Raw genomic sequence first — 26,987 nt, forward strand, 5'->3', positions numbered from 1 at the left:
GGGAAAAAGGGGCAGAGGAAAGGGAAGGGGAGTGAAGGGGGACTGGGGGTGGGTGGGCAAAGGGAGGGAGAGTAGGCAACAGAGGAAACGGCCCTTTTCCAATGACGACGGAGACTAAGAACGAGACGGGCTGGCTGGCTGTGTTGCTGCTGGAAGTGCTGGTAGTGTTGGTGCGGTGAGAGAGTAGAGGGGGCAGATGCGGGTGCGGTAGAGCCTCGCGAGGGAGGGAGGGATGTGCCAGGACTCTCGGCCTGCTGGCTATGGTGAGATCGACCTAGCCCAAGGAGCGGACACGGAATCGGTGCGAGTAGGCAGGGCAGACCAGGCAGGCAGGGGTGGGAGGGGGAGGGGGGCAGGAGGATGGTGTGCCGGATGGCCTTACACCGGCTTAGCGAGGAGGGGTTGTTGTTGCTGTTGTTGTTGTTATGGTGACCATGGTGTCCGGCACGTGTGACCGTGCCTGCTAGTCTCGTGTTTTTTTGTTGCGGTGTCTAAGGAGCTCAAGGCCCAGGTGGCGTGTTGATAGTCCCAATCATCCCCGTGGTTGAATAGATTTGAAGCGGTTTGAATTGGAGAATCCTTTACATCGTTTTAGTCGTGTGTGCGCGCGCGCGCGAGAGGGTTTCGTGGAGTTTGCAGTGTGCGAGGTGGTGTTATTGCTGCTGTGTTGGTTTGGTTTGGGTGGATAGCGGTGGTTCCGTGTGTGGATGAAAACCCTAGGTTTAAGAGGTGGACGGAAGCGGGGGGAGGATATCGGCACTTTGCTCCGAGGGTGGTTTGGGGTTGTCTTTAGGGTTGTTGGGAGAATCAGGGGAATACATCCTTGCCGTGGAACTCCAGTGCCCATGGTATTTTTAGCAGGAGATGCTCGTATTCGTTGCTGAGACTAGGTTCTTGAGAGTAGTCAGCTGTTTTTGTGAGTAGATTGGCTTGGAGCTTTCGGGTGCGGTGGAAACTTTACAAGGTATGTTCTTTTGTTTGTTTATTTATTATTTTACTCTCCTTTCATTCCGACAATCGAGCTTTGACGTGCCGTTCAGGGTTCTTTTGCGCGGATGCTTAAGATGTATTTTGCGGTGGTCGTGGCATCGCGAAAACACTGCATTTATTTATTTTGAGTCATGGCATTTGTAGTGGGGTTTATCTGTGGTAGTGTTGACCTTGTGGATGTGATGAATTAGGAATAGGTCGATTGGAAGACTTGGTCGGGCTGGCTAAAGGGCGGCTAAGTGACTGGTGAAAAATATTGGTGGCGTAGAGCATGGAAGAGCTGGGTTGAACTCTTTCTCACAGTCCGCACCACTATACTTCAAGCTCCTAGTTTTTACCTTTATTTCCTGGAGATGCCGTTGTCAATGTTTTCGACGAATGTGTGCGAACAGTGGCATTTCCCCCCTTCCATGATTGGAGGTAATATGTTCTCAGGGACAGAAAACAGAATTGCCTATTCCAGTGGCGTTTGTCAGAGGTAGAGTGTAGAAATGGCGAGCGAAGTTGTGCTGGAGTATTGACAGGACCAGGAGTTTGGCAACTTTCCTCGAAGGAAGGACCAGAACTTTCGCGTTGGTACTGACGGTTATGGAGATCGAGAATGAATTCATTATGTCGCAGGATGGTTACGCATCCATTGATTTTACGTTGCTGGATCGACCAAACAACAAGTATGTGCCCGCCTTGATACACTGGGTGTTTTGGTTCCGAGTGTAGTCAGAGTTTGGATCGATCACTGTCACATTCGTGGGACCGATGCAGCTCCAAATTTGATACATTGCGAGGGATCTTTGTTTTCGGTGTCCTGTTCTTCAGAGTAAATTGTGTGTGTTTATTTATTTATTTATTTATTTTGTGGATTGTGGAGGTAGAATATATGGCGGAGAAATAGCATTTAGGACGAACTTATAACATGCATACGGCTGGCTTGATTGTTCAATTCTCTCAGTGGGAGTCTTGCTCCTTTCAATTTCACCATGTTCATGCACTTATATCCAGCTTTCTTTTTTGCAGCATTGCTTCAGCACCAGAGGCTACTGCTGTCCTGCTTCCAGGTGAGCACGGTCGTTTTCATTTAAGGCACTGTCGGTTCCAAGTTAATTTTTAGTGAATCATTCTAGTATAATGTGTTGGTTCACTTGTTAGTTTATCAAATACATGAAGTGTTCAAAACTTCAAAAAATTTTTGATCGTGACAAGGTCAAAATTGTACCATGCTTACGTACTGGTTTTCTGTGATGTACGAAAGATGGGCATGCAACAGATTCTTCGTTTCCTTCGTTTGAACTGTTAGACGGTTCGGGAGTGGTTGGTCCTTACGGTTATGCTCCTGAAAGTAACGAAAATCAGTCGCTGAAGCAATCAAGGTGAGTGAATATACATTTTTTGGGGGTTTCCACAACGGTGTGGTATTATGTGCTGAAATTAGCAGGAGTCTGATGTAATACTAGATTAGCCGTGTCTAATTCCAGCTAATATTCAGTAATACCTACATAATTTTAATGCCTTGCTTTTCTCCTTTTAACTTTTCCTACTATGTGTCGTTACTTTTTCGCAGATTATCCGTTTCGTTTGTTTACATGTAATCGAAGAATCTGTAGCCCTCGATTATTATCACTCGCTTCGTTAGATTTATGTTCTGCAAAGCTCCGTAGTTAGTCGAGTTGCAATTTCGACCATAGACCTTTTCAACCAGCTTGTTGTCTTCCTTCCACTCAATCCTGATGCTGAAAGATGTGGTCCAATGGTTTCAGTTTACATTTACCATTCCTACCTCATAATAGAGTATGATGGGTGTTCCCGTTCTAGAATTGTAAAGAAGCAATCTCATTGGATGTTTATCGTGGTTACCTCGATTGCAGGGATGGTTCGGAGAAACAGCTCTACAAGGAACAAGCGATGCACTCAAATGCTGATGTATGGAAACAGTATCCTTCGCAGTTTCGTTTACTTCGTTTTTTTTGTATTTTTTTTCTAATCATTATGTTAAGCTTCCGGCATTGCAGCTTGGTAGGTACTTAATGTAATTAGGGGCTTTTAACTACTTTCGTTCAGAACATTGGAATATATATATGTGCGTGTGTGTGTGTAGAAATATGTTGATGCCAGGTTGACATCACGGTCATGCTTGCTTTGTTCATTCAAGTATCTTTTCGTAACTGAAATGGTGTGGTCAGTTGGGTTATAATGCGCCATTGTGTGAGGGATGATACAGGATGGGGTAGCTGCTAGCGATGTGGATTACGCAGATTATCAGATTCCTCATCCAGTATCAAAGCCTGTTTCTAGTGTAGACTTTTTTGCCAAAACGCAAGCACCTCAGCCACAAGAGCAGCAGTCGCAGTTATCGCTGTTTGGTAGTGATGGAGCCGAGGAAAATCAGGAATTCTTTGAGGCAGGCCAGACCTCTCAGCAGCCTCAGCCGGCAGCTAATAGTTGGTGGGTGCCTGAGAATACTTGGATGGCCAATAATAACCAGCGAGAACAATCACAGGTTTACAACTGGGCAGCAATGACTGAAGATCAAAGAAGAGCAATGCAGTTGAAGATTGGGGGTGCACAAAGTAGCTCGGAATATCCAGGAGCCATGTATTCTATGCCACAATCAGTAAATAGTGATCCGACCCCCTCTATGTACTCTTTTTTGCCTACGAATTCTGCTCAGCCTCACAAGATCCCTCAACCAGCTGAGGCAGGTCTAAATGCATCAAGACTAGATAATGTGCAGGGTTCCACTACTGAAAAGAATTCTCAATATGACTTTCAGGGCCTTTTCAATGGATCCGGATTTCCGCATGCCGGATCTCTTGCACAAAACATGGGTCTAGCCGAGCAACAGCGGTATAGAGCTATGATGCAAGAAGCCAGCAGCAGAGAACAGCAGATGCGAGAGCAGCAGGCACGGATGCAAGAAGCTAGGAATCGAGAACATCGAGAGCAGCAGCTTCGAATGCAAGAAGCTAGTAGCAGAGAGCAGCAGATGCGAGAACAGCAGATGTGGGCGCAAGAAGCTAGGAATCGAGAGCATCAGCTTCGAATGCAAGAAGCCAACAGCAGAGAGCAGCTGCGCAGAGAGCAGCAGCTTAGGGAACAACAAGCTCTGGAGCAGCAGCGTCGAATTCAGCAGGAAACGACCACTAGAGAACAACAGCTTCGAATGCAGGAAGTGAGTAACAGAGAGCAGCAACTTCGCTTGAAAGAAGCTAGCAGCAGAGAACAGCAGCTTCGAATGCACGGGCAACAGAACCAGAACTTCAACAAGTATGACAATCAGACCATGGAGGTCTCACCATTGAAGGTTAGTGACTACGATTTCTTGAGTGGTGATTACACGATGAAGGGGCAACCTCAGTCAGATGTTAGGCAGCAACAGCTTGACGAAGGTGAAGCTCAGATGTGGAGGCAGCAGCAGCAGCAGCAGCAGCAGCAGCAACGTCACCCGCTGCCAGCATGGCAGCAACCTCGCCAGTTAAGCTCTTATGCCAATAACACTCATGAAGATCTGCAACAACGTCAACAAGCTCAGGTTTGCTACATCTAATTTCTCTCCTCAGATCTTACCTCTTCCTTTTGGCTCTTCTTTATGCTATTTCAAAGCAGTAAATGCTAGGGATGGGACTGTGCATGCAGGGAATTCAAGAAGTGCTGACCAAGAGATGTTTGTCGTCAGTGAGGAATGCTGTGCTGTCTGCTTTTTGGTGTGGTGAAACTCTTTTTAGGGAGCAGGCGTGCTCCAAGGCACTGTTCCTTTCTTTGTTTCTGATAGTGAAATATTGTGAAGTATAAGATATTTTTGTAGTACTTAATAATGAATCCTTCTTTACTCTAATATCCTCCAGTGAAATCCGTGAGGAAAAGGTTCCGTGTCTACTTCGTATCGTGACTTTGTCTAGGACAAAATTGGTTCATTCTGCAATTTGCATCAGGATTTCATTTGCTAAACTTCATTCTTGATTTTTAGGCCAAGCAGCGTTTGCAGCAGCGTTCCCAGCAGCAACAATTATTTGCTGGAAATCAGAATCAAGCCTCCGGCAACCAGTTCCAAGCGTTTCTTGGTGAAGGTTCTTTACATGATTTACCGCAAGTGATGCAACAGCAACCTGAGCGTGTTAATCCTCAGCATATGGGTATTGATGGTCAACCTCCTTTTATGCACCCAAATTTACAAGCAGTTAACCAAAACAATGCTGGGAGCCTTATGTACTCTAATCAGAATGAGACTGGAGCTGGGCAGGGCTCTATTAATTATCTTCTGGGACAAGACAACAGTTTCAGCTGGCATCAATTGGCTATGAAAGCTTCTGGGCTTGATCAATCCATGCATGCATCTGCTGCAACTAGCAGTAAGACTGGTCAGCAGTCAAACCCCTACGCGAACGTACAGGGTGGAGGTGTACCGGCATTCCTGGGCGGGCTGGGCAAGCACCCGGCACCTCCGGCACAAATCAACAGGCCTATTCCTCGTAGTCTTGGAGCAGGGCCGTCGCCTTTGCTTGAAATGGAAGGTCGTTCGGCCGTTCCAGATCTTCAGCCTCCGAAGGCTAAAATGTTGTTCGGACAAGCTATGCAACAGCAGTCGCAACCTCAGGCAGTGAATCATATGCAAGGGTTCCCTGGTAGTTCACACCTGAGTAATCATTCTCCAGCTAACCGACAAGTCCTAGAAGAAGCGCAGAGACTTCAACAACAGAATATTAGGGGGAATGCTGTTCAGCAAGATGGGGCTCCCCATGTTAAGCTATTTTCTCAAAGTCTAACATCATTGGATCCTATTCAACAGCAGCAACAGCAACAACAGCAACAACATAATCTGATGGTACCCAGCAGAAATGCTCAAGGTGTACAGGGTCGTCCTGTTAATATGATGCGACCGATGCCGCAGGCAAGGAGTGCATATCTGGCAGGTAATTTTGGACATAATTACCAGCAAGGTATTCATCAGGCGGGTGGCTCCTTCTTGCAGAATGTGAACGATAGGAAACAGCAGCCTATGTGGAACAACTACGAAATGGATCCAGATGCATCGCAGGTTGAGGTTCCAGTGGTTTTGCCAGGAAATACGGATTCCACGCTCAAGAGCAACAGCTGGTCTGGTGGGAGTGAAGGCCATGGTGCTCCTGATACTGACAACTCTTTAGCCTTTGAGAGGTCGAAGGTGCAGCAAAACGCATGGGGAGCTCATGGTGCTCAACCAAGTAATTCTCAGTCATCGGGTGAGCTTGGTTCGAGACACCATAATACTCCAAGTGGCTCCATCGTTCAACAGGGAACTCCGAAGTCTACTGCCGTACATCCTTTAGCTGCTCATGGAAACAGTGGTATCATCCATCCTGGGTCATTGCAGTCGGGGGCATCGATGATGGAACTTTCTGAGCTGGAGGCGAATGGGAGGCAGCCGGAATTGCAGAACTCTCAGGAGGAAAGCAATTGGCGCAACCACAGCTTGTTGCAAGCTAGCTCTCAACAATCAGTACCTACTAATCCGTCTTTTCAGGCATTTACGGATATTGATCGTGGACAGACGAGCTGGAAGAGCTTGTGGCAAAGTGTGCAAAATTCAGGGAACTCAAATCAGCTATCTGAGACAGTTAAAGAGCAGCAGAGCGCAATGTGGGCGCAAAACAACGCCCATGTGGCACGATCGCAGTCTGAGTTATCTGATGATCCAAATGCAAGGGTAACACAGGGTGGTTGGGGTGGTGGTCAAGGCACGATGCCGGCTGCTATTAGCGTAGAAAGTCAACGTGTCACTAGGGATGAGCATCAGGTAATGCTTTCAAGAAGCCCACAGCCTGTTCAGGGTTTCCAGGATGTTGACGGAAGGCAGCAATTGAACAATCAGGGTCCAAGCTTCCAGGAGGCTATGAGCCAGGCATCTTTGAGCGAAAATGATCCTAGCCCAGCAAGTCGGCACATTGATCAAGCCAGTTCATTTTCTCATCGTATGGATAGGGATGGAAATGCCATAATTCAGAATCCTGATCCCGTTGTCCATAGTGCCAACTTTCCTGTGGAGCACCAGACATCAATGAGCAAAGCCAACTTTCCTGTGGAGCACCAGACATCAATGAACAAAGCCAACTTGCAGAATCAGGGGAGGAATAGTGCTTGGGCCTCTGATACTAGGCATAGTCTTGACGACACAGTGATGGACGGTAGCGGTCAGCAGGAGGGTAGGTTACAGCTGCAGCTAAGCAACCAACAAGCAGAGAATCGGTTGTCCTCTATGATGAATGCTGGAGCTTCTAGCATGCGAGAGGAATCCTCACGGTCCCAACCACTCCGGTCGATGAATGCAGTGGCTAGCTATAGGCACCAAAATGGTGGTGAAAGGTTTACTCCGATGAATGGAGCCACAGACGATGCCATGGCAGGATGGGCACATGCAGCTAATCAAATCCGAACCGAGCAGTCCAAGGTTGGAGTGAGAGCACTTCAGCCAAGCAATGTGGGTGGAAACGTGGGCAAGGTACATGATTTAGCATGCGTTACACTTGCTTCTCTATTAATTTAAGGGATATTGATGTGCTTTGGAAGTTAGTTTCAGATAATGAAGTTTCGTGTTTACTGAACAGATCTTAAGTTTTTTTTAATCTTTTTAGTTTTCATGTTGAGTCTGGTTTCGAATGATAGCTAAATATTTCTGGAAGGAATCAAATCTGATATTCTAATTGCTTTTGGGGTGTACTTCTTAATGTCGTACTTAAGAAGACTTGGTTGTGCAGGAATATTTTACACCACCAAGACCTGGAAGTGCTTGTGATGAGCACACAGCCTACGCTAATAGTATGTTAGCTCACAGAGCGCGGTACTCTGGCCGTAGAGACATGGGTGATCCTGGAAGGTAATGTACTGTTATGTTTATTTTGTGCAACACCTTCTAGCATTATCGAGTATTAGGACTCATCATCTACATGATTATATTTTGAGCAATCATGTAGATGATGAGTCCCAATAATGGATCGCGTATCTTGTGCCTGCGTTTGAGCCTGCATTTGAGATTGCAATTGGTTATCCCAGTGGAGGGACAATGTACTCTGAATCGTTAGTTTGGTCAATTTTGTTCTAATTAGGAGAGCATTGCCCTGGTTCGATAACGTTCAGTCATTGTATAGTTATTGATCATACTCTACATGAAAACATAAATATAATTGACTTCGTGAACGCTTTCACTTGCAGAAATACTTTGGAGCTGTTGAATCAGGCAGAGCAGGGTGAGAAAATTGGAGAAGCCATGGAAGAACAAGATGGAACAGCATTGGAGGATGCTGCTGCACCTGTTACTGCTTCTTTTGCACACTTGAGACCAGGTATGTCTCAGTGCTTCTGCACGTTATTGATATATTATTCTAATATTTCATTGCATCGAAGAAGACAATGCCAGTATTCTGTTTAATTAGTGATATTCCCTTGTATAGGACCCATGGGAACCAGCCCTCTGCAACGTCCCACCCCTTCGCGACCAGAATTAATGTCAAGGGAACAGGTGGAGCTACAACTGTCGAGGAATAATGAGGGTTGGCATCAAGGCAGGAACCTAATGCATGAATTTAGTAGGCAGGAGTCTACTGCATATGCACAGGCTCAAATGCAATCTCAAATGCAGGCTCAGATGCAGGCACAAAACATGCGAGCTGCGCAGTTACAGGCTGAAAATCTGCCAAGACATGGCCCAATGCAAGATAGGATGGCCATGAAGCCTGCCTTGCTTGGTGTTAACAGGCACTTCCCTAACGACATGTCTAGGCAGAAAGCTGAGAACTTGTACAAAAGCCTGAGTCAAGCAGCTAAAATGCAGTTTCAACAGCAACTGCAACAGAGTCAAAGAGCTAACGCAGCTGCCCATTCAATGGATCATCCAAATATGTCATCCGGCTTAGATCCTAGAATTGCAGCACAGCAACATATGTCCAGAGTGGGATTTGCAGATAGACCAGCAATGCCTGCAGGGATTTCCACTGGCAAACAGTCGACTACACTTGAGATGGTTGCTGGCCAACCTGGCCAAGTTGGTGTTGGATTAGCCCAAAATCAACCTGGTGCCTTGCAGCAACTGCAGCAGATGAAGCAAGCAACTCCAGTTACACCTCTTTTTAAAAAAAGAAAAGAGTATCCACCACTTGTACCCTGGCGCACCACCATTTCACAAGGGTCTACGAATCTTCCAACGACAAGGTTTTTCACTTATTGGATATTTCGCATTATGTTCTTATATCAGGGGGCAACTTTGGTCTTGTGTTGGTGTGATTGGAGATGACATGAGTGCATGAAAGTTGTGTTCTGTTTGTGTTGATGAGGATAGGTAGTGCACATGTTATTTCCTTTTGTACGGTGAGTAAACCCGTTAGGCTCTCTGCTTTGTGTTGTAGTATAAGGTTTTATTTCCAACTATAATTCGTTTGCTATTTGTTATGCAGCCGTGCTGAGATGGAGTGGGCTGCAGCAACCAACTCTGTTCCAGACCAGGTATGGACTTCAATAGCTTTACAAACGAGCCTGCTGTCTTTTACGTCTTTGACTGAAACTAATTTTCCTTTTTGGGAGAATTTATCGACCTGGCATTATTATATGCGTTAACATGCACTTAGGATGTAAATGTGATAGTGCGATTGTAATTGTGAATGACTTTTTGAGTATTTTTGAATTGATGATATTTAGTCGCATCCATTTTACAATAATATTTATATATCCATAATATTTCTAAATTAATAGTCACATGTATATTTCGATAGTATTCATATTAGTACGAATAAAATAATAATCAGTCACATCCTCTATTTACAATTGTGAACAGTGAGGTTAAGATTTACCTATGCAAAGCTTGTCTCATGACTGTCACGCACGAATATTCTGCACTTGATTATTTATGATATTAGGAGTAATCTTTTGCCTCGATGAAGGTCTAATAGTACTCTTTTGGAAATTATGAGTTTCTTGTTCCAGAGGGTGTAAACATGAACTATTGTTTAGCGTTTTCTTTCTGGTTCACAGGAACGTTTCAACGACGCCGTGGAGACACTTGATATTACGGCAATGTGTGTAAAGCGGGCAAAGAGGCGATTGAAATTCACCACTCAACTTATGCAGCAGATTGTTCCAGCTCTCCCCTGTCAGTTGTTTAAGGAGAGTACCTTGGATGATTATAAATCTGCCACTTTTGTGCTTGCTAAGTTTGCAGTGAGCGAAGCTTGTTGGCTAGCCACTGGTTTGAACAGGGAAATTCCTTGCGCTGTTGCTATTGAAGCTATTGAAGAGAGTGCAGAAAACGGCAATGGAGATAATTCATCGTACGTTTCTTACTTTCTAACCCTCAAAACTTTCTTGATCTCACAATCTAGATTTAATGTTTTCCCCTTCAAGTTATCAGATATACATTTTTAGAAGTTAGGTTCTTAATTTTCTTTTCATGTAAAATTTGGAAGTAGTGGTCATTCATAATCATTGCTGAATACTAGGAAGTTCATTCTGGTTATGTTGAAAAACCTTATGATGACTTCCAGGAATCATCTGACGATAATCCGATGTTCTTCCAAATTTCGGTATCTAAACCCTCTTAGCTTATGCAGTGTAAAGAGTGAGCAGCAGCTTGCCGTAGTTAAACGAACCAGCGCACTTGGGCTTCCAAGCAAATTAAAGGTGCAATTCAAACAAAAAATGACAGATCTGCAGGGCGTATTGTCAAGGTATGGATTAGCGGAGCCTTAAATTGATGTCTATATGTCGGGCTTTATGTAAATGTATTTCTTTCTTGAAAATGACTTCCTTTATTCATATGTTTGTCGGTGATCTCAACATGAGTGTGTTATAGGAATGAAGAAGCAATCTTTCCCAAGTTTATAATCTGTCCATATGTGGAGTATATACTGAATCCTGGTCAATAAGCCTTTTGGTTGGTGTTTTAAGACGGCAACTAGATGATGCATAACAAAGTGATTTCTTTTTTTGATTTTAAATAATGTGCAGTTCTTTTAATGTATGTGTATTTAGTGCCTGAAAAGATCTTCTCTGTTACCATTCTGGCATCTAATGAGGTGATGGAATGGACAGATTGGAAAGAGCACCTACTGCATCGAAGCTCTCAAGGGAATTACATGATCTTGACAAGTTGGTAGTGTTGAATCGGATGGCGAGGGTCAATGGCAATGAATTTGTAGCTGGATTATCTAGTCCAAACGGTAGTCCTCGTGGCAAGCTAGAAGCACATCGTGAAGCCCCGCTGGTGTACAGCCCTGAGAATGCGTATCCTGAAAGATTTGTAGCTGCTGTATTTGTTCCTCAAAGGATTCCAGACAACTTAATGCTACTTCCATTGTAACAAAAGGTATGGGTTGCTTTTATTTTTACTATCCCTGTTTGTCCTTTAATTTCCTGTGAAGGCTTTTCCAAGTCATTATCGTGTTGGATCATGTTTGGATGGATAGATTCGTCATCTGGATCTGGATGGTATAGTCGTTTAAGCGAGGGGATCTGTCAATGTGATTTTTTATTTATTATGTAGTTGACTCTATTTGGAAGTCTTAAATGTAAAACCCACTTCATTATAATAACAAATACAGTAATGATTACTACTAGAATCCATGTGAGATTTGAGGGTGTACATTCTCACGTCTCACAATGTTTTGTTACACCTGTGCAGGAGAAGGTTAGGTTGACAAGGAATGGAATCTCTGTAGGCCATTAGGGGTTATATAGAGGAGCATTCTTTGCCTTTCATCTAGACTTAGTGTAAGGTAATACATCAGAGACATGTTTCATGTCCAGCTTCCGCTCAAAGCGGGTGTCAAATCCACCACCAATCTCTTATGAGTTTCGCACTCGACAAATTATACTCGGCTTTGGTTCAGTCTGCTGAGTCATTGAAACATTCCTGGAGCTCTACAAATGGATTCCATTATGGAATCCTCGGCAGCTGATTATTTTGATGCTGGCTCTGACATGGTGTGACCAATCGCACCTTTGTAAATGTTGTCAAATTTACCATCTTGTGAACAATGTGATCACGTTTTTGTTATTCTTCGCAAACTTGGCTTCGACGGAGTTAGTGTCGTATGTCGTCCACGTGAATGCAATTTTCTGATATACCAACGACCTGGTTCTTAGAACCAACTCAAGTTCTTAGGTGGTTTTAAGTTTCCGATTTGTATGCTTAGAAATTTTTATAATGGCAAATCCTCCGAAATTGACTTTTTTTTGTTTTTTATGTAGCCCTTTCCAGATTGCTGCACTTTTTGTATCAGAATTGGGCCGTCCAAGTGGCATTCTGCCCCAATTTTATACCACTGCCTGTTTACTCTAACCTAAGGAGAGTAAAAGTCTTTTAGAACAACAGAACTTCTATCGAAGGTAGAAAAAAAGAAAAAAAGACGAAGAGAGAAGAAAACAGAGAAATTGAGTTTAGGATCTAAATGTAAACTGGTTATACTTTTAAGAAAATACTCAGCATGGTTTATGTTCATGTGCACCCATAGTAAACTCAGAAGATTGAAAAACTAGAATGTTTGGCTGAAATAAACTACTTTTGGATTCTATGTAGGATTTCAAGTTGTGGAATAATCCCAACTGCAGCAAGTTGAATGTGATGGTTTTCTAAAAGATTATTTCGTAATTCATTATAAACTTAGACTTTTACGATATGTTTCAAATGGAAACATTTTTAAAAGATAGTGAAATACATTCAAGATACTAGGTGGAAATGCGCATGTACTCGTTAATAAACCTTGCTTGAGTAGCCTCCTTCAGGTGCCAGAAAAAGGTCACTCATGGTTAAAATGATTGTTTCAAATGATTGAAAATGTGTGCAGTTCTAAGAGTGGAGCAGAATCAAGGCTTTAACAGGTTTTTAAGGTATATTGTGACATGTTAATAATCTCAAATGCTTTGCTTTACGATTTGCAAATTGTGGGTTTTGAGATAGAGCTACATTGTTTACAAAATGTAATGGACGGTTACTTCCAGAGACTAATTTTAAGTTGTTTTTGTCATTCAGTACCTTCTCTAGATGTCTGCATGGACAATTAATCAATTAATTATTATTATTATTATTATTATTTTGTAGTAATGGCATGTATATATATATATATATATATATATATACTTATTGAAGCACTCTGATTAAAACTAAACAAATTAAAATGGTTTGTAAAAAATAGAAAATGGTGTGCAAAGTATAAGAGATGAATGCATCAATCTCATTAAATTAAATATCCATCAATGTAATGGTCATAACTTAAATTGATATAGTTGAGTTATATTATATGTATATTTGGATTGATGGTTATAGAATAATAATATATCTATTTAATATAACTACAAAAATATCTTGGGTTTTTAACATCCTAAATAAATATATGACTTGTCAATAATTTGCAAAAATTGTAAATAAAATCAAGTTTTTTTGAATTATTTATTAAAAAATCACACACCCAACTTGTTTGCATAATATTTGTAAGTTTGTTTATTTCTTCTTTATTCTAATTTTCTCATGATCAAATTCAGTTTCTCCAAAGATCAAACAAATTTAAGATGTCTTTATTGGTTGTATGCCACTGAACTTTAAGAATATAATCTTTAGCCAATCAGAAAGTTTAAATTTTTCTAAGATATTTACAAAGCATGACATCAATCTGATTTGTCTTTAAAGTCCTAAGAGATTGTTAAATTAATAAAAACTTCTAAGATCAACATTTCATGACAAAAAATATAGTACACCAAAACATCTAATCAACTTTTTTAAATGCAGAAATTGTTTGTGCAAAGCTAGTGGCTATATGTTATATGATGAGATAGACACAATTCCAATATAAAAATCTATAATTATTTATATTAATTGTTATACTATAATTATAACTTTTAGATGATACATTTTAAAGAAATAGCTCTTGTTATGTCTAATTATTTTGTTGACTATTGACTATAACATAAGAAATTTCTTTAAGATATATCACTTGAAATATGTTATTTAAAATTAGATGTATAAAAAATAAAATAATAAAACCAAGTAAATATTTTTGTTAATTTTTTTTTATCTTCAAGACAATAAATTTGATCTACCATTTAAAAAATTTAACACTAATTTTTAAGATTTGATTCATTTTTTTATATTATGAATAGATTAATTCAATAAGTTTTGAATTATGTTACTTTAGAAAGAAAAAAAATGAATAATTTTAAAGTTTTATCTTTATATAATAGTTCATATCTTTTCATTCTTTTTTTTTCAATTAATTTGCAAAATTGTCCTATAAATCTATATAATTATTTTCAAATAGCTTTAAACAAGTAATTGAATTTTAAAAAGTACAAAGATAACTATTGTAAAGCAATTTTAAATTTTTATTTACTTCCACACTAAAACTTAGTATTTATTTTTATTTTTTCATTCTTTGAGAATATTTTTGATAAAAGTGAAAGAATAAATTAATGTAACTTGTAATATTTACATAATCTTTACTGATTACGGTGCATTTAAATATTAGAGAAATTCTTATACAATCTAGTATACTAAAATAATTTAAATTTCAATCCAATATATATATATATATATAAGCAAAATTTAATTTGCATATTTATTTCCCGTTCAAAATCAACTTTATGCCTACATTTATTTTCATTTCTACATATCAACAAATGCATTAAAAAATGTTAAGGTTGGCAATGACAGGAGAGTTAACTTGACGTGATAATCCTCCAAATTTCCAGAAATTGAAAGAACTCGGTTGCTTACTAGTATATACCCCTCATATCATCAGCATCAAAGATAACTCATCGACTGATCTTAACTAGCCTCATATTTTAACGAGTGTATCATCACAATACATTATTTCAAATGCAGGCTCAAATGTTCCAAATATTGCCTTTATATTGCAATATCTGAAACAGAACAGTTGTGAGGCGAAACTACGCCTACGTTTTGACGGAATGTACAATGGCAATCGATTGTCTTAATTATCGGGCTTAATACACCAAGCCATCCACGGAAAAAGCATCAAACTTGACATACACATGCAAAAGTCTATTAACACTCTGACAATGTCCATCATTTCTTGGCTTAAAAAAATTAAGAGTTCCACCATTTCACAGATCATTTAAAATGTTATCACAAATATCACCGATGAGTCTACCTGTAAGGCAATCCGTCTCCATTAACAGAGTACCTTTTAGAACGCATTGGAGAAACAAACCATCCCTAAGACTCAGCAATATCAGTAGGCGGCCAATTGAAAAATTCCCGTAAGAACTCTTTCGAAGCCTGGCCAAAACCGTTAGAGATGTTAAGCATGGACTCGAATATCTTCTCCCCTTCCTGCATCTTCCCGACCTGATCAACAGGACGATTCATAGCACGGTCGGTAAAAGTAATCGATTTAGACAGATCCTTCTTTACTTGTTTTGGAGATAATTTGACTCTCCCATTCTTAGCAATATCTCCACAAACATTTCCAAGCTGTAGGTAATGCTCAATAATAGTTCTCTTCTGCGCATGTAAATATTTCTCGGCACAAGCATACTCTGCTGCCTGTGCCTTCCTAAGCTTTTCCAAGGCCTGAATAATCTGATCCTCATACTCTGATTCCAAACCGTCAGCGTCAGCCACATCCGGTTCTCGCTTAGAGGTGGGTATAGTTGACAGCTCTATCCTAGGCACCTCTGTGAGGTCTGTATTCGCAATGCACTCACCAGCCTCCTGTGATTTGAATAAACTTGGGCTCCTGGGATTACAACTGGAGGGAATGGATGCAATTCCCGATTCCCTTGTGTAGTGTGAAGCCTCAGCAGAAGGATTAACGACCTGACTTGCCGGAGGCTGGCTATCATGAATTTCGGCTGTCGAGGAGCCTCCGGAAAAACTTGGAGGCTTTGAGTCTGAAGTAGGCACAACTTCTGGTTCACCACATACAGCTTCTGAAAGCATACTGAACGGGGTATTAAGCTCAGCGGCACCCCTTACCCTATTCGCCATAGCTTCACATTGCCTAATATGCTCCTGTATTGACAAAGTCGGGGGTCTGCTTACACTTTGATGTATCAGGCTTGATAGATCTGTTGTATGTGTTAAAATGTCGGACGGAGTTTGCAAAACTACAGACGACATGATTTGACCTTCCGGTTTTGGAAAATCCTGAATTGAGGTTCTTGGAACTTTCATGTCCATAGAGGGTACATATTGAAGCCTTTTGCCTCGAGTAGTAGCAACTCCATCTGCTTGAGAATCTCCATACCATACCATCAAAGCGTTGCTTGGATTATTTGAGGCAGGACAGGTATCATTCCAACCACTTTGTCGAGTGCTGACAGTCGGCGACCTTTGAACGTGGGGAGAGGAAATCAGAGTGGGGAGAATGATCGAAGCATCGCAAGAAACCGAAGACCTCAATGGAGAAAGCAATTTGTCTAAACTAGTCTCCGTAGGATGCTGTGAACCCTCCAGTGTAGACTTCGGTCCCATTGCTCCAGACCTTCCTGTGCGGTTGTTCACATGACCAAAAGTCAGAAATGTCCAAGTCGACACTTTTTCATAACCAAGTATTGAATGGAAATATTCCGAACTGAATAGTTTTTCATGACGCATTTCAATCGTGAAGGATCTGTAAGCTGAGATACGATTCATTTGGACAGAGACCCCTCAGATCGTCGCAAGTCCGAATACAACCCATCAACGCAAACGCCTTCAAGTTGTAATTCATTAAGTGATTTCTTTTATCATTATGGATGTATATGGGTTGGAATTGAAAAATGTGTCATGAAGTAGTCCCTAACAGGCTTCCAACCAGAACGACAGCACCATTCATATAAGACTGGCAATGTGAATACTTCACAGTTGGACGTTCACTCACCCGTTTTGAACTTGATGCGACACTTCACTAGCATAAACCAGTTGTCCTGAAGCACCATTAGCCCGTGTTATCCCCTCAACGAGTTTATCTGGAATGAACCACTTAACTTCAAATCTAACATAAGCTGCAACGACCACTGCTAATCATTCCATGGGGAAGTCACCTGGTTGAAGTCCAAGACGTTGCTTGGTCAATTCATTGTAAACCTCGCCAATATCAGCTCCTAGTCGAACCTGCAACAAATTATTAGTTGAGCCCAAGTCCATGCAAAACCAACAAAGTGCCCAACATCTCAAACTCATTGCGTAAACCTACTGAACACTACTAGCTGTTCCTTAAGTGAATTCCACAAGCACGATCAATTCCATAAACACCAGCTTTGCTCTCATTACACTCTATCATTACAAGTGTAGCAAAGCAAAGATGAACTGATATACTCATGATATTAGCTGAATACAATATTACCTGATTCCAGGTGGTTCACCGAACTTTTAAGAACAATCTCCAAGTCTATCTCTACAAGTTTATCGCGCCAACATGATTTTTTTTAAAAAAAGGAAAAAAGAAAAGAAAAAGAAAAGAAAAGAAAGGAAAAAACCCTCCTTAATGTTAGACTTTAAAATTGAATTCAGCGTTTACCGTTTGAAAGGACCACAAATGAACTCTCGGTTTGATTTATGTAGGACATATAGTTGAATTAAGGAGTGCAGTTTCCCACCTTCCTAAGAGCGTCTTCAATCAAAGTCGCCAGAACTTTCCCGGGGCTTCTAGCCTCATCATCTGGATCTTGTACTATTCGCAACGCAAGCTGGAGACTATTTTCAACCTTAGACCGCATAACAGTTTTGCTCAACACCTCGACCAAACGAGTAAATGTCTCTCTTAAATCCATCCTCCTGTCACAGCGTCGGCACATATACTCCATATCCAGCCCATTCTTCTTGATGGACCCAGCTAACTGAGAAGTCAGTGCACACTCAAGATGAGATGCATGACCACATATACCGTCCCCCGATACGGGAAAGTTACGACATCGGATGATACTGACTTCATCAGCATCCGGCAGAAAGGTTTCGCAACAAAGTATACATTTACACTCGCAGCAGAAGCCAGGCTCTGAGCAACAGATATGACAGACCAAGCTCTCCAACGATTCAAATGCACCGCCCTTTCCCCTTACAAGAAGGCAATCTGGATTGCCTGCCCGACATTGTTTCTTTAACTTTTGCCAGCCATCGTCCCCGTCCGTGGACGATGGTTTATCTCGTTTGACGCCCGACCCTCGCTTATCAAATGCTAATAAAAACCAACCACACCAGCACAACATCCGTGAGCAGGTACAAAGAGCAGTATAAGAGAGACGGTATCTTAAAAGAGGTGACATCGAATAAATACACTGGAGTAAAGAGTGTACAAATAATTCTCTGAAATCCAATTTTCTTGACATCAAAGTGAATTCAATGGAAAATGATTAACTCGTTTATTCTATGCCTTACCTTGGCAACAGAAATGTCTAATCTCTTATCCTCGCATAGAGTTTCTGGCAATTTGAACAGCCCTACAACCCAATACTTTCATCAAGCAATTGCAACAACGGTTGATGAACACCACACAACTGAAGAGACACAGAGAAGCAATGCACATTACCTTCATTATCCTCAGTGCTCTTCGGAGCAGGAACTTTCCAGTCAAATGCTTTAAATATGCTATCAGGATCAATTTCGGGAAAATTCTGCTTAAAGTACTCTGAGAAACTCCTTCGACTGGCGAATTCGGCAGGCTTTCCCGGCCTTCTAGACTTCAAAAGGCTAATTGGTAGTATAACATATCTATCGATCCATAACGAATTGCTGCTGGCTCGCTTGCCCACCCTCCAACCCCATTTATCATCAGCTTTCGGCCAACCTTGTGGCGCGTAAGGCCAACCCTCACCTCTCCCAGCCTGCGGTACAGGATCCCTTGGGATACTATCAGGTACAGGTGGAAGTTGTCCAACAATTACAGGAGGATTTGAAGGAGGCGATTTCTTTGAGGGACGAGTTCTAGAAGCGATTAAGGGAGTCGCATTATCTGACTGATTGAAATTACACAAAACGGGGTGCGGTTCCATGTGATCAAGTACAGTTTTGTCTCCCCGGATTGCTAAAGGAGAAGGCATGAGTATGTCGGCGGATTCACTTTCAAAGCGCGGCACCGCGGCAGCTGAGGTCAAACCAATAGAAGAATTTGACATGAAGGGAGCAGTAGATGTTTCTCCAACCTCTTTTATTACAAAGAAGGGCAAACACTCAAGTGAGCAAAGCCAGCATGTAATACGAATAAAACAAGTATAAATACTGGTTAGGCAGAAGTTAATGGACCCGATGAGCTGCAGAATACCTCTTTCAAAAAAATATGTATTCAACAACTCCACAAAAGATTCATGAACGACATTAAGACTTTGAATTTGTTAGTAAGCAGGCTTTTGCATGAAGATTTTGAAAAAAGGAAAGAAAAAGGACTTGATCACCCAAACATGAAGAACAGGAAAAGGCAAATAGCACCTGTACGCAAACTACTACGAAGATGAGGAAATTGGGAGAGATGTGTAGCAGGTGCTGCTGTCGCATCCCAAATGCCAGAAGCCTGCAGCTGAAAAGGAATTTCTCCCTTCAGTAAGCATGGGGATCCCATCGAGTGTGTTAGCAGCGCATAATCGGGGGTGGACACATGGACTTCAGTCGCCACATGATATTCTGAAGCAGGAGAAGAAGACGAAGATGGACTATTGGAAATTAGCGCAACTGGATGTGAAGAGACAGGATAATGTTCACTCTTCTCACTGTTTACGTCTCCACATTGCATATCAGCCAATGGAAACAAGCTTCCCATGAGATGAAGCATAGAACCAGGAGGTGGTGATGCAATGGCTAACAAAGGAGGATTCAGAGGACCTGCATCGTAATCCGCTCTGGCATGGTCCCGGTTCCACTCACTATCACCATCAGCCATAGCTCACGAGCAGGTCTCGCCAGGATCGGACAATCCCTAAGCCACAAAGAAGCTCATCGCTATGGTACTCTCCGAAAACACCATAGCTACAACGCACGACAGGAATCCTCTCTTCTACGGCACAAGCAAACAAACACCGCAATCATCGCCAAATCCACTGAGGTCCCTTCCAATCGCCGGTCGGGAAAGCCACAAAACCCCTCCATCACCTCTCTCACCGTAGCAGAATCGAAACCTAACCACACCGCTCCCGCACTAATATGGGCCCGGCACCTTGAGCCTCGTGACCCAAACCATCCGTCTTCATGATGTCCTAGAGAGAGAAAGAGAGCGCGGTTGGCTCCCCTCCCCTTGACGAGCCCCGCCGACCTGACGTCCACGACGGCGACGACGTCCCATCGTCGTCGTAGAGGATGGATGTCGTTGCTTATAATTTTGCACTTTTATCTTTAAATTGTATAAGAATATTTGAACTAAGATATACAAATGCATTAATCACCAAGTTTTAATATTCACAATTTGGTGTATGCAAATAATTTTGCAGTGCTTTTACTACAATCATCAAATTTTCTATAATAATTAAAAAAATATACCTAAAATTGCATAAGCTATTATATAGCAATTTTTACATTTTGGTACTACTATTATTAAATTTACAACCATGACTTAGTTCTTATAAAATCATGAAAATGACTTTACTTACCTTGAGCACATGTTTAAAGGTTGAAGCAATCAACTTAATAATTTATAAATAACAAAAAATTATAAAATTAAAATTATTATTATTATGTGTTTATTTTATATTATATTTTTCTATTTAATCATAAAAATAGCCCTTCTTATCTTAACCAAGTACTAAAAAGCTAAAATAATGAATTAAAATAATAAAAAATGGCTTATAACTACAAACCTTGTGAAGCACAATAAAAATAATTTGAAATTATTTTTTCAAAAAAAATAAATTATCATTAAATCATATATATATATATATATATATGTATATACATACACACATACTTAATTCTACTATCATTAAAGTGATTAAGAAAATTCTTGAGGTGCTAAAAATCATGACTTCAAAAGAAAAATATAACAAATTCACTTGTCACAGACATACATATTTATTTAGGTTAAAGAAGTTAAATAAAATTAAGTAGAAGTAAATAGATTTAATAAATGTTTTTTGGAGAAGTTTCTTAGAAGCTCATAGATACAAATTTGACTTTTTTACATATTTATAGGTGATTATTAGGTTGAAAATTTAGCCAAAAAATTGACCATGTATCAAAAAATTTGGTGACTTGTGGTAAAAGTTGGCCATATAGTGCACATATAGAAAACTTGTCTTACAAGTTAGACACATATTAGAGGTTCTATAGAATATCTCTATGTAGCTCTTAATCAAATAATATATATGGATGCAAGAACAAGGCCTTTTCCACTGTTATCATTATTTTTCTTGTTTTTAGTCTTCTTTCAAGAATTTCTAATCTTCATCTCTTTGGCAATAGCTATTTTATTTTTAATACTATAAAATTTTATTCTTTGTATTCTATTTAAATAATATAAGAATATAAAGATAATTTATTTATTTGAAATTCATGTATTTGATAATATCTACAATTACGTCATTCTTAGTATCTTAATGAATCTATTCTAATTAGATTTATAGGTACAATATTATCTTAAATTATTCTTTTTTAATTTGCATTTTTTATAGAAAACAGTTCATGACTCTTATATGACCTAAATTTATTCTTCAGCATGTTTATAATCATATTTCGAGAAAGTAATTGAAAAAAGATAAAATAGACAAAACTTCTATCTTCATGACAAGGATTAGATCAACCACTGTATATATTAGTAAATTCCAAAACTTGGCTTGCAATATAGATTATAACAATAAAATTCTTTTAAATTGATTTTAAAATAGAATAAAATATAATATCAAATATTTATTATTGATAATACCAAAAATAGATATATTAAAATAATTTATTATATAGCTATTATAAGTAATAATTGATTTTTTGAAATACACCAAAAATAAAGATTTAGATAGAGAGAAACAATTCAAGTTATGACAAAAAATCTTTAGTTTTTAAAAATTATTTATTAAGGCCTACACCTATGCAAATTTGTAAAGTTTATTTTAATCTTCTTACTCAACAAAAAAAGATTTAATATTATCAAGAAAGAATATGCTTATATTATAAAAAAACAAAAGCACATTATTTAATATTGTCCAAAGAAGCAATGCAACCATAACACAAAGAGTATGGTTGTTAAAAAGAATTATTTTTTTGAAAAATAAGTTTTTTTAATTACTATACTAAACGAATTATCATAGATACACCCTACAAGATACTAAACAAGAAATTGAATAGAATAATTTTAAGAAGAAAACTAATAAGAATGTGATTTGATTAAATAAATAGAAATTTAATACTAAAAAAGATGAGCTAGAGCTCTAAGAGTTATCTTGTTGAGATTGAGGATCCCCTCAACTTTGACTCTTATATATATTGGTATTAGGAAGCTGTTTAAGAAATTTTCATATTGCTTAAAAATGAAGTAATCTTAGGAAGCTCTTTGAAAAGTTTTCATATTGCTTAAAGTTGAAGTAATCTTAGGAAGCTCTTTGAAAAGTTTTCATATTGCTTAAAGTTGAAGTAATCTTAGGAAGCTCCTTGAAAATTTTTCATATTTCTTAAAGTTGAAGCAATCTTAGGAAGCTTTACAAGGAGTCTTTATATTGCTTAAAGATGAAGCAATCCTAAGAAGCTTCTTAAATAACTTTTTTAATCCTTTTAGAATTTTTTAAAACTTTCTAAAATATTCTAAAATATTCTAAAACCTTCTAAGATTCTTTTAAAAATCTTTTTAGAATCTTATAAAATCTTCTAGAATTTAATAAAATATTTCTAAAATCTTCTTATTAGATGTTTGTAATATCACTTCTCAATTGAATTTTGAGCTCTACAAAGAGTATCAGTTTCATATTTACTTTCTTTGATATATACAACAACTTAGTAGTAGCTTCATAGAAAAGTCATCCTAAAATAAATTTAGATTTTTGAAGATAGTATTGATGAAACTTTTATATGTTTTGTAGTGCATTAACTAGATTAATTATTGATTTTCATGTATGCTCATTGATATCATAGCCATTCTAATGAATAAAATATTTTATCTTTCTTCTTTTTTACCAAGAATCAAGAATCTTTTCTATATCATATTCCACATGATTATCTATTTCAATGTAAGATAATGATGATTGTATTCTTTTAGAAATAGTTGATTCTAAATAAGCTTTTAAGAGAGAAATATGAAAGATTAGATGTACCTTCATAGATGTGGATAGTTCCAACCAATAAGTGACTAAATTGATTTACTTTTGAATACAAAATAGTCTCAATCTTTGATAGTCCAACTTATTATAAAGTCAATTAGTCTTAATATTTTGTTAAAAAAGCCTTACTTTATCTCCAACTTCAATAGCAAAAAATTCTTTTCTAAATTCATCTGGAGATGCTTTATAAGAATCTTGAGCTCTTATAAATGCAACTTCAAAGTTGACTGAAACTCTGACAATTATTTTCTAAGATCTTCAATTGTTGGGTTTTCATCCTTTGATATACCTAATAAATCAAGCTTCAGATAGTAAGCATAGTTGGAGTAAAATGGTGTTTAGAGTCAAAGCATGAAGAGTATTATTATAAGTAAAATTTGTTGAAGATAAATATAAGATTCAATTATCTTACTAATAATTGATGGTACATTGCAAGTAATCTTTTAAAAGTTGATTGATTTATTTTTTTGACCATCTATTTGAGGATAAAAGGAGAAAAAATTTTGATATCCACCTTCAATATTTGAAAAAAATATTTCCAAAACTTTGATATAAATTAAAATTTTTAATGAAAAATTGATGTCATTAAGTAGGCCATGATGTCAATATATATTATCAAGAAAGAGCCTTGTCATTTCTTTTCTAAAAATTATCTTTTTATACAAGATAAAATCTACTATCTTTGTAAGTCAATTCACAATAATGTACATAACATCAAATGTAGTTGATGGTAGCAAATTATTGAAGACCATGGTTACTTTGGAATTGATAGTGGCTATAAAAATCTATAAGGATGATATCAAGAATTCTTCGATTTTAATAAAATGTCACATAAGAGAACAAAGTCCTTTACAATCTTTTATATTTGAGGCCATCAAAAATCTTAAAAGATAAGTTCTAATATTTTATTAAACCTAAAATGTCATATAGTTGGAAAATTATAATAAGATTGAAGAATATAAAATTCATCAATCCTTTTAGAATATATAAACAATCTATAAAATGTAAAAAATCTTCTACAAACTTGAACTTGTGATTATGAAAATGTTACTTGATATTACAAATCAATGAGTCCTTAGCTGATGCTGCACAAATTTATTCAAAAAAACTTGAAACAATAAGTACAACTATAGAAATAGTATACAAACAAAATTATTTTGGCTTCAAAAGAATGGTATATTATTGATCAAATGCTACTTTTTTAGCCTTTGGTGGAAAATATAATCTTCTTGATGTTATAGATATATATCTATTATAATTATTATTTATATAATATGAATAGGTAGAAATAGGTAAAAATAAATTTTCATATAATCTTCTAAAGAAGCTTCTTTAAAGCTTTTTAGATGCTTTTTTGACCTTATATGTGTTTTTAATTAATTGATAGGTTAAAAAAAATTTCAATAAGCTAACCATGTGCCACATGTATTGATAGCTTGCAAAACAAGATAACTATATGGTACCCATATAGAAAACTTACATTATAAGTTAAGATAGGTATCATACAAAGTCAACACGTTTTTGGAGGTTCTATAGAATGTTGCCACATAGATCTTAGGTAGATAGTTATATAGAGGCAAAAGTGAAGCCTTCTTTTGTCTTGTCAATTTCTTTTTTGTTTCCAGTCTAGTTTCAATATTCTTTAATTTCTTTATTTTTTAGCAATAGTCATTTTAGTTTCTTTTTTAATATACATATTGCTCTATTTTTATTTTTTTATATTTCTTTGAGAGAATTTTACTTGTTTATTTGCTTTCATGAAGTTCTTATATTTGACAAATTGACAAGAATATACTTACAATATCATAGCTTTGTCTTATTTTGATTAAGAATAAATTACTTCTTTTTCTTGATAAGACTTAAGCGTATTAGCAATTGCAGATTACTTTCTTCTAAATTGATATTATTTTTAATATTTTTTCTTTATTTTAAAGTCTTCTCTTATATTTATCTTGAGTGATACTAGACATCTTCTCCTCTTTAACTATTATCATTGCACAGCTTGTTGAAATGAAAAGTGCAATGGCTCAAATATAAGAACAATTGAAGAAATTAATGTTTGTAATGCATCAACTCAATTTACCACCACAAGAAGTAATAAGAATGGCATGAAGCAAAGATATAGAAATGATTGGAGCTACTTCAACATCTACATCAAATCATATTTCTTCTCCTATATTAGAACATCCTTCTAGTATTAAAGAACTCAAGATTGTACTACCTAAGAAGTTTGATGGTACAAGATCTAAGTTTCAAGGATTTATGAAATAAGTAAAATTTTTTATTGAACTTCAACCCCAAAGCTATCCAACTTTAAGATCATAAATTAGACTTATTGATACATTCTTTTCAGATTCAAAATTATCAAGATTTTTATCTTTTTTTGAATAATAAAATCTAATATTAGATAACTTAAAGGCTTTTTTGGCAGATTTTTGATCCATGTATAGAAAACATAATGCTACTTGTATTACAACTAATAAGATCAGTGTTTTGCGACAATGCAATCGATTCGTAACATTATATACTTTATAGTTTTGACAACTTGTAATTGATATTAAGTACGATGATGCTATATTTGTTAGCCAATTTTTCTATAGATTACAATATGAAGTAAAAAAATCAATGCTCAACTTATCTGATTTTCAAATATTGAGTCAAGCAATTGACTTTGCTATGATGTGTTACAAACAATTTTTTGAATTTTAATCTCAAAATTGCAGAAGTGCACCTCTACGCTATTATAATTCAATAACAATACCAATATATTTTCAACATATACATTTGGAAGTAGAGGATATATAAATTGATACAATACATTTTAAGCCTTTTATTAAAAAAAAAAAAAAAAAAAAAAAAAAATCATTGTTATCAAAAAGGATTATACTTATATTAAGGAGAATCTAAGTACATTGCTTAATATTGTCCAAAGAAGCGACATAACTACAAAATGAGGAGTACAACGATGAAAAAAATAATATGTCAAAAAATAAGTTTGTCTACTTACAATAGAGATTGTGCAGCTGAAACCTTGTACAACATCTAGTGAAGGTCCTATTTTCTCTTCAAAATCTTCTAATTATTTTACAACAAATGTTATTTTATGACCTAAATATCACAATGACTCTATCTTGTTAGATTCAAGAGCCTCAATGTGTTTCTTAGATAAAAAATTTGCTAAAAGATATAGCATACTTTTGTGAAGAAAACTAAACTTGTTTAAGTAGAAATCATAAATGGTCATCTATTGTCTTCAAGAAATAATACTCATAAAATCCTTCCTATGGAAGTAACAACTAATGGTCAAAGTAGTTTTGTAATATTTAATATCATTAGATCTCTCTCTTATCCAATCACTTTAAATTTATTATGGCTAAAAAAATATAATCTAAAAATAGATTAGATTTCTCGTAGACTTAAATTTTTTAAAAGTATAACTAAGAGTTTAGTTGATCAAATAGAAAGTCATAAATCTAGTGTAATTAAACATATATTTGTAAATACAAGAATTTTTTTGCATGCTGCAAAAGAATGATTACTTTATGTCATTTATGTTGCACCTATTTTTAATTGTGGAAAGACTTCAAGTGGCATTTTAAATCAATATCAAGATTTTTAAAATGTGTTTAAGGAGAAGAATGCAGATATTCTACTAGAATATTATTCTTATGATTGCTGAATTGATCTTCAAGAAGGAGCTCAACTGCCATTTGGAGTAATTTTTAGTTTATCATAAAATTATTTGGTTGAACTTAAGGAGTATATTAAAGAAAATCTGACAAAGAACTTTATACACTATTATAAATTTTCAACAGGAGCCT

General features: G+C 37.4%; 2 protein-coding genes across 6 annotated transcripts; one reads left to right on the plus strand and one right to left on the minus strand.

Annotated features, from left to right (window-relative positions):
• Positions 1-472: 472 nt before the first annotated feature.
• LOC112292059 (uncharacterized) lies at positions 473-12,012 on the plus strand. Its single transcript, XM_024540166.3, has 15 exons — positions 473-964; positions 1,182-1,661; positions 2,005-2,045; positions 2,240-2,357; positions 2,853-2,907; positions 3,206-4,516; positions 4,952-7,459; positions 7,716-7,834; positions 8,170-8,300; positions 8,409-9,165; positions 9,408-9,456; positions 9,982-10,277; positions 10,557-10,673; positions 11,038-11,311; positions 11,627-12,012. The coding sequence occupies exons 2-14, from the start codon at positions 1,579-1,581 to the stop codon at positions 11,303-11,305; spliced, it is 5,853 nt and encodes a 1,950-aa protein (XP_024395934.1). The 5' UTR covers positions 473-964; positions 1,182-1,578; the 3' UTR covers positions 11,306-11,311; positions 11,627-12,012.
• A 2,992-nt stretch (positions 12,013-15,004) lies between these two features.
• Positions 15,005-20,036, minus strand: LOC112292560 (uncharacterized). 5 transcript variants are annotated; one of them, XM_024541157.3, is made up of 7 exons: positions 19,757-20,036; positions 19,367-19,558; positions 18,471-19,085; positions 17,542-18,119; positions 16,987-17,056; positions 16,824-16,869; positions 15,005-16,445 (listed from the first exon to the last, which is right to left on the minus strand). In XM_024541157.3, exons 1-7 carry the CDS (start codon positions 19,812-19,814, stop codon positions 15,176-15,178), a joined length of 2,829 nt encoding a protein of 942 aa, XP_024396925.1. In that variant the 5' UTR covers positions 19,815-20,036; the 3' UTR covers positions 15,005-15,175. The 5 variants fall into 5 exon arrangements, with proteins under 5 accessions (XP_024396925.1, XP_073395373.1, XP_024396926.1 ...); XM_073539272.2 differs by having other exon boundaries at positions 18,471-19,025; positions 19,367-19,472; positions 19,757-19,896; XM_024541158.3 differs by having other exon boundaries at positions 19,367-19,472; positions 19,757-19,896.
• Positions 20,037-26,987: the final 6,951 nt, after the last annotated feature.

This window comes from Physcomitrium patens, chromosome 15, assembly GCF_059467195.1.
Source record: "Physcomitrium patens ecotype Gransden chromosome 15, ASM5946719v1, whole genome shotgun sequence".
Lineage (NCBI taxonomy): Eukaryota > Viridiplantae > Streptophyta > Bryopsida > Funariales > Funariaceae > Physcomitrium > Physcomitrium patens.

Excerpts from the sequence above, each read along its gene's own strand:
- LOC112292560 (XM_024541156.3), bottom strand. The coding sequence starts at position 19,814 with ATGGCTGATGGTGATAGTGAGTGGAACCGGGACCATGCCAGAGCGGAT. Across the intron at positions 18,120-18,470 it reads GAGCACTGAGGATAATGAAG|CATTTGATAAGCGAGGGTCG; the intron begins GTAATGTGCATT and ends GGTTTTTATTAG. Across the intron at positions 16,870-16,986 it reads ACGTCTTGGACTTCAACCAG|GACAACTGGTTTATGCTAGT; the intron begins GTGACTTCCCCA and ends ATGGTGCTTCAG.
- LOC112292059 (XM_024540166.3), top strand. The coding sequence starts at position 1,579 with ATGGAGATCGAGAATGAATTCATTATGTCGCAGGATGGTTACGCATCC. Across the intron at positions 2,358-2,852 it reads CAGTCGCTGAAGCAATCAAG|GGATGGTTCGGAGAAACAGC; the intron begins GTGAGTGAATAT and ends CCTCGATTGCAG. Across the intron at positions 10,278-10,556 it reads GGCAATGGAGATAATTCATC|TGTAAAGAGTGAGCAGCAGC; the intron begins GTACGTTTCTTA and ends TAGCTTATGCAG.